This window comes from Xenopus tropicalis, chromosome 4 (assembly GCF_000004195.4).
Source record: "Xenopus tropicalis strain Nigerian chromosome 4, UCB_Xtro_10.0, whole genome shotgun sequence".
Lineage (NCBI taxonomy): Eukaryota > Metazoa > Chordata > Amphibia > Anura > Pipidae > Xenopus > Xenopus tropicalis.
The window spans coordinates 150355172-150362731 of record NC_030680.2 but is presented as its reverse complement, the minus strand read 5'-3'; the positions used below and the strand labels follow the sequence as shown (position 1 = coordinate 150362731).

At 48.5% G+C, this 7560-nt stretch overlaps 1 protein-coding gene across 2 annotated transcripts in view; it reads left to right on the top strand.

Annotated features, from left to right (window-relative positions):
- Positions 1–3245: 3245 nt before the first annotated feature.
- cacna2d3 (calcium channel, voltage-dependent, alpha 2/delta subunit 3) overlaps positions 3246–7560 on the top strand; it is a 499906-nt gene continuing 495591 nt past the window's right edge. For both annotated transcript variants that reach the window (XM_031901262.1, XM_031901261.1), the window contains exons 1-2: positions 3246–4825; positions 5355–5436. In XM_031901262.1, coding sequence (XP_031757122.1) covers positions 4707–4825; positions 5355–5436 — 201 coding nt within the window. In that variant the 5' untranslated portion in view covers positions 3246–4706. The remainder of the gene's footprint in view (positions 4826–5354; positions 5437–7560) is intronic.

Sequence of the window (7560 nt, the reverse complement as noted above, 5' to 3'; positions counted from 1 at the left end):
AGGGGCTAAATGGAAAGATAAGGAATAAAAAGTAACAATAAAACTGGAGCCTCACAGAGCAATAGGGTTTGGCTGCCGGGGTCACTGACCCCCATTTGAAAGCTGCAAAGAGTCTGAAGAAGATGGCAAAAAAATGCCAAACTACAAAATAAATAATGAAGACCAACTGAAAAGTTGCTTAGATTAGGCCATTGTACAACTTATGCGTCACAACAGAGTATGCTAAGAGAGATATAGAGGCTTGGCACAAGAGCTTACATAAACCAGAGGGGTGAGTATCAGGATCAAGTGGATCTACAATCACAGAGCCGCACTGGCATGGGTGAGGGCTTATTTTATTTTTATTATATTTTAAATTTGCACCAAACTCTGGATGCCCCTATAAACGGCACAATCCTTACAGCTTATCCCAGTATATCCTGTATTTCCAGTGTGGTTCCTATTGATCCTGACCTTGGTACAAAGAGAAGGTGGTAATCTGTGCCAGGTAAAATGCCAAGTGCTTGCCCCGACTCCTGCCCTTAATAGAGCTGCGGCTGGTGTGTTTGCCCCATTGGGTGTGACTTAAGGTGGCCATACATGCTGAGATCTGCTTGCTTGGTGAGATCGCCAAGCGAGCGGATCTTCTTCCGATATCCCCACCTACGGGTGGGCGATATCAGGCTAATTTGGTCTTTTGGCCCTGGGGCCAAACAATCAAGTTAGAACGACGGGTGTAGGCGCAGTCGGTTCGGGGACCGGATCAACAAGCCGATGAGGTCTCCGATCTGACTAAATTTTTAAACCTTCCTAATCAATATCTGGCCAATTTCAGGCCAGATATCGGTCGGGCAGGCCCATCGTTAGTGCCTATACACACCGATAAGCTGCCAAGGCGGTCTAAGGGACCGATATCGGCAGTAGAATCGGCCTGTGTATAGGCACCTTGTGGAGTGATATGGGTGCAAGGAGAGCCAATGAACAGTCCCCTTTAGGGATGCACTGAATCTGCTATTTTGGGATTTAGCCGAACCCTGAACCTTCGTGAAAGATCTGGGCCGAATACGGAACGGAATCCTAATTTGCATATGCAAATGAGGCCAAGGAAGGGTTAATGACAACCATAGGCGCAGCAAAAAACTTCCGTGTTTGTGTCACAAAACGTCACATGATATTAAGGATTCCGATTCGGTTTGGCCAGAGGCAGGGATTGGGCTGAATCCGGATCCTGCTGATAAAGGCCGAATCCTGGATTTGGTGCTTCCCTAGTCCCCTTTACAGAGCTGGGATAGAAATTCAGCTCTTACGGTCCCCATACACGGGCCGATCCGTTTTCTTGGCAATGACGCCAAATGAGCGGGTCGTCTCCCGATATCCCCACCTATGGGTGGGCGATATGGGGAGAATCCAGGCCAAATGATCGAATTAAAGCGACGGGCATAGGAAAAGTTGGTCTGGGGACCGCATCAACGAGCTGATGCGGTCCCCGATCCGACTAGATTTTCTAACCTGCCCAATCAGGCAGGCCTGTCGGTAGTGCCCATACACCGGCCGATTAGCTGCCAAATTGGTCTAAGGGACCCATATCGGCAGCTACAATCGGACTGTGTATGGGGACCTTTACAATGATCAAAAAGTGCTTTGGCCGGTATGAGTGGATTGGCCAGCAGTGGGCGCTACATGCTGCAGCAGGGGCAGTGACACGCTCTCAAACTGAATTGTGGGAAAAACTTGGCAAATTGCTCTTCTATTTTGGCAAATGAGGCCCAGTCTTTTCTCTTTAGGGGAAAGTTAAATAGATGTGTAGGTTTAGGGGCAGAGTATCAGCACCTGGGGGGGCCGCACTCTGATTAATAGATATTCAAGATTAGGTTTGTGCAATGTCACCCATAAAACACAAGAACGCGCTCATCCCAAGCAAACCTGAGCAGCGTGTAATCCACGTTAATGTCAGCTTTCCTCTAGCGTGTAATAAAATATCCACCCGTCAGCTTATTTCCCCTTTCCCCTTTGGTCAGTTGTTTCTCCATCGCTTAATCGATTCCTTCCAGCAGCCCTCGCCGCCCTCGTTTTTGTGCAGCCTTTTGATCTGCCGTATATTGCATTTTATCCAATAATTAATTGACCTCTGGTGCAGATGACCGGTACCATGTGGGTTTTGAAGCAAACAAGATTAAAATTAGTTTGAGATTTTTGTATTTATACATATGGGCAGGAGGTGCCATAGTGTTTCCCTTAGACAGTACAGTATGGGGGTACAGCTTATTGTGTGCCCAGAACATTCCTTCTCTGTATATTTGTATTTATACATATGGGTAGGGGGTGCCATAGTGTTTCCCTTAGACAGTACAGTATGGGGGTACAGCTTATTGTGTGCCCAGAACATTCCCTCTCTGTATATTTGTATTTATACATATGGGTAGGGGGTGCCATAGTGTTTCCCTTAGACAGTACAGTATGGGGGTACAGCTTATTGTGTGCCCAGAACATTCCTTCTCTGTATATTTGTATTTATACATATGGGTAGGGGGTGCCATAGTGTTTCCCTTAGACAGTACAGTATGGGGGTACAGCTTATTGTGTGCCCAGAACATTCCTTCTCTGTATATTTGTATTTATACATATGGGTAGGGGGTGCCATAGTGTTTCCCTTAGACAGTACAGTATGGGGGTACAGCTTATTGTGTGCCCAGAACATTCCTTCTCTGTATATTTGTATTTATACATATGGGTAGGGGGTGCCATAGTGTTTCCCTTAGACAGTACAGTATGGGGGTACAGCTTATTGTGTGCCCAGAACATTCCTTCTCTGTATATTTGTATTTATACATATGGGTAGGGGGTGCCATAGTGTTTCCCTTAGACAGTACAGTATGGGGGTACCGCTTATTGTGTGCCCAGAACATTCCCTCTCTGTATATTTGTATTTATACATATGGGTAGGAAGTGCAATACAGCAATATGAAAGTAAAATGACACAGCAGATTTCATATGTAGTAATGGAAATATATAAATGGATATGCTATACAGTAATGAAGATGAACTCTAAACCCTTATTATATTCTTGCAATTGTGGTTGTGCCACACCTGCTGGAAGTCAGTTTCAGTCCTTCACTACTTTATCAGTGATTTAACCCTGAGCTCCCAGTATTAGATAGTGATCCCCCTAATGATTAATTGACTACCCCCCTCATTATGGTCCGATTCCGAATGCATCTGAACTGAAAGATCTGACTTGATTCTCTAATTCAGATATAGGTACCGGAACTACATCTCCCAGCATTCAGCCTGGCACAGCTGGGAAGCAGTAGCGGCACGCAGAGCTGAAGTGGTTCCAGGACACGGGAGACTTCCCCGATGCTATTTGCCGTCTCTCTACAAACATCATTAGCGCCGATGCCCGGCTGCCGGCAAACAGACCTGGACTTGGGTAGGGGGAATGAGCCACGCCGTGTCAACAAACAGCAAAAAGTAGCCAAGAAATGAATAAAGAAGAGAAGCCAAGGGGCCGACGGCTTGTAATGTAGCCCTGACTTTAGCCCAGGGATTCCTCCTGCTTCCCAAATGAATGATTTATTCATGCGCTGGAGTCACTTATCCGGCATTGATTCAGCCATACTGCATTTCCTTCCCTACAGAAAGCCTTTTAATCCCCCCCCCCCACCCCAGCCTGAGTGCAGGGTATAGCCGGCGGCTGAGGGGGAACGGAACCCTGGAAGTGGAGAATATAAGACGAGCGGCGGTGGGGGGGACATGCTTTAACGAGCGAAAGTGCACGGTCGGATCCCACCATGAGTGATCGGCGAGGGCTCCATCCTCCGCTTCACTTTCCCAGTGTGCCGGCTGCCGCTGCCTCCTCCTCGGCAAGGGCTGTTCTGCAGCATAGCTTCCAATGAACTGGGAAGGGTGGGGGGGGGAAGAGAGAAAACAACTTAACGGTGGGTGTTTACTGTCCCTTGTGTCATCCTAACCCCCCCCATCGCCTCCCCCCGGAGTCATTGTTATCTTGACACCACCGGCAAGTATTCAGCGGGCAACCCTCTATGAAGATTCGCTGGCCACGGACCCTCTTCATCTGTTTTATTCACACCCCCCCTTTCCGTTTTAGTACTTGCCCCTCTTGACTTTAATCCCCCCCCCTTTTTCTTTCGCTCCATCTCCCATAAGTTGTTTTTTTTTTTTTTTTTATTTCTCCTTGTCGATTGTCAGCACTTTCCCATTAATGTGCCCTTTGCTTCAGTGAAGCGGCTCCACATGGCTGGAGAGGGGGCTCCGAGGGCTGGAGGTGAAAGGGAGCATAAAGGAGCGCTCCTCTAGGCAGCTTTTTCCATTTGGGAAGTGAGCAGTAATTGAGCGAAGGCAGCTGCACATTGGGAATCAATAGAGTCTGCTTCCTTCCAGCTAAGGGCACTTTGGGCTTCCAGGAGGTCACTGGAGTGAAGACAGACGCGAGCAGCGCTCACTGCAGAGTCCTCCAACTCCATCCTCCGGCTGCAACAGTGACACCAGCACCACCGCCGCTGCCGCCACGCTTCCTGTTACCAAGGACACAATAGTTTGCAAATTCCCACTCCCGGTACTCTCTTAGCAGTTGCCCCAATGATTAACGGGCAACTCTGATCTCTGCGAGTCTCCGGCTGCTGAGGGGGAAAGCCAGGGAGCGAGCAACTCTGCCGAGGAACTGCTGCCTTTCCTTTTCATTCCTGGGATCAGGAGCGACCACCAAAATGCCCCAAATTGGGACCATTTTCCATTCTTTGTGGATTCCTTTCTTTTGCTTCTGTGTTGCCCCCAATGCCATGCTTGGTGGGGCGGCCGGATCGGAGCAGCATATCCCCTTATCCATGTAAGTGACAGGTGAACGGCGCTGCATGGATTTCACGAGCCATGAACTTGCCCCGCGGTGCACCAAGTTTGCCGCAGATTTTTTTATCCCCATTACCCCCTCCTCTGTTAGCATCCCATGAAATGCACTGATGCGGCACACCGGGCGCCGTAGCGTCTCCGACCCTGCGATACATTTCTAGATGTTTTTGTTTTTTTCGGCTGCCGCAGTTGCCCGTTTGCCTCCGGTTCATTTGTTACCAAGGGGGGGGGGGGGAGAATAATAATAATAAAAAAAAGGGTATTTTTCGGGAAGGCGAGCGAATGGTGCAGAACTAGCAATCAGGGCTGATAATGGTTTGTCGCCGTTGCAGCAGATGTTAAACTGGGGCCTTATCTGCTGGGTTGGAGGCTGCTGCTGCTGCTGCCACTGCGGCGGCTTTGCTGTGCTGGTACAAAAATACAAATCTCAGCTGTTTCGCTCCAGAGCCCAAGAGCCAAACTGCTGCCGCTGCTGCCGGCTTACGCTTCTCTCTGTGTCTTGCTTGCAGGGTGAAGCTATGGGCCTCGGCATTTGGCGGCGAGATCAAATCGATAGCAGCCAAGTACTCGGGTTCCCAGCTCCTGCAGAAGGTAAGTGCTCACTTACTGCTAAGACCCTGCTTACAGGAGCTGGAGCTGGCACCGCCGGGGGTCTCCCCGCTCTCTATCTCTGGCTTTGTCTTCTGTTCAGCCTCAAATTAACTCATTAGGATTAATTGTAAGGTACAAGAAATTACCAGACTGACTGCTTTGGTGGTAAAGAATCAGTTGGCCCAAATACTCTGCTTTAACTGTAATAGCCCCACCATGTCTGCTGGAAGGCTGTTCCATGTATCTATCACCCTTTCTGAGTTTCCTTCTACCTGCCTGCATTGCACTATGGGGGGCTAGAGTGGCAGGGAAACATACAAACAGATAAGAAGAGGGGCTTCTAATTGCCCCCTAGATCTTGGGGTTGCTCTGTTCATTCCGAGGCAAGTTACGGTTTAATTGTTATCATTCTGGTGCTACCAGTTCACCGTAGAAAAGGCGCAGGATTGCAGCTTTCTGTGCCACCTCTGCAGGACGTGCGGATGCATTAGTTCCCCCCCCCCCCCAATCCCAGCGACCTGGTGCTGCACATCATTCCTGATAAGGGGAAATGAATTCCGGTTATCTCGGTGCACAGCCGCACAGCCAGGCAATAAACCAAAGGGGGGGGGGGAGCCACGTTTGTACTCGGGAGTCGCTCACTCCAAATTAATGCTGCTCGTAATGAGGTTGTTAAACACTGATTATAAGCTCGATATCAATATGGGGCATCTTCCGGCGCTGCTCAGGAGTCGGAACCAACCCTGCTCTGAACAATAACTTCATGAATTCATGACACTTTTAGGCCATTTCCAATTAAGTTAATCATCCTTTGAGGTTGCCCCCTTATTGGACGGCTGATCGCAGGCCATAAGCGCTTAAAGAGGTGATGAACCCCAAAACTGACTAGTGAATAAAAGCTTTCTAATAACAAATATCCCATCATTCTAACATTATTTGCAAATGTAGTTCTATTAATCGGTCAATCCCTTTTTTGTACCCTGCACGCACTGCCGGTCCTGACTCCTGCAACATAAGTAGAAGAAAGGGCTAAACAAACGCTGGTTTCAGTTACATTAATAAATAACTTTTAAAATAAGTGAAAATGACTGTGTATTGGGGTTTTTTTTCATTGGGCAACCACTTTAATTGCACCTTACTGGGTATAAAGGACTGTGTGTGTGTATTATGCCTACCTGGCAACTAGGGTTTGATCATAAATAGCCAGCTACAGGCCCAATACAATGCTGCCCAGTCTGTAGGTGGCCCGATGGTGCAGTGCCGTGCCTTTAAAGCCGCAGACTCCGATTTAAAGAGATGATTGGCTAGAGATTGAGGGCAAATGAGGTAGGGAGCAAGGGTGATATGGCCCCTTTAATGTTTGGTTTTGATTGGCGGCAGCATTGTTAGCGCCCCCCATTGGAGAGAAATAGCAGTGCCATCAGTAGCCGGTGCGCATTTAGGGAGACCACTATAGATCCTGAGCTGCGGGGGTCCCCTGCCTTTGGTGGGCAGTACCCTTAAGTGCATAAAGAGGCATATTTCATGAAAAAAGGGGTTGTCCTTGATCCCATGTAAATGTCCTTAATTTTAACCAGAAGGTTGAACCCCCCCCCCCAAATATGTTCCTATGTTGTGCCTATGTTTTGTGCACCCCCATAGGCTACAGTGGCTCATTATATTATCCTTGTAACAACTCCCAGCAACCTTATTTCTGGAACTGAGAGATGCAGACGCTCCTGTATCTGTCTGTTGTTGTTGTTGGGATTAAAGAGAAAATGTGGCATTTTTGCTGCGGGGTCGGACCTTACGGAAGAGATGGGAAATGACAGGAGCTTCTATAATGTGAAATAATGTGACGCTGGGTCTGTAATTGCTCCCTGATCTGCTGGGTGGCACAGGAATGGGCGCTGCAGACTGATGCCAAGGGAGCTGCCATAGGAGCGCAACTTTGCCTGCATTCTCTGTACCCAGAGTGCACCTTGTACCCAGTCGCTACACTTTAATGGCTGCCAGGGGAACCAATGCCCCCCCACCAGTCTATAGGCAGTGTCTATAGCTTTGCCCTATATAAATATGGACTGATCCAAAGTGTTTCAATTAGGGGGAGGTCCCTGCTCTCCGTATAATCTTCCCTCATTCCCC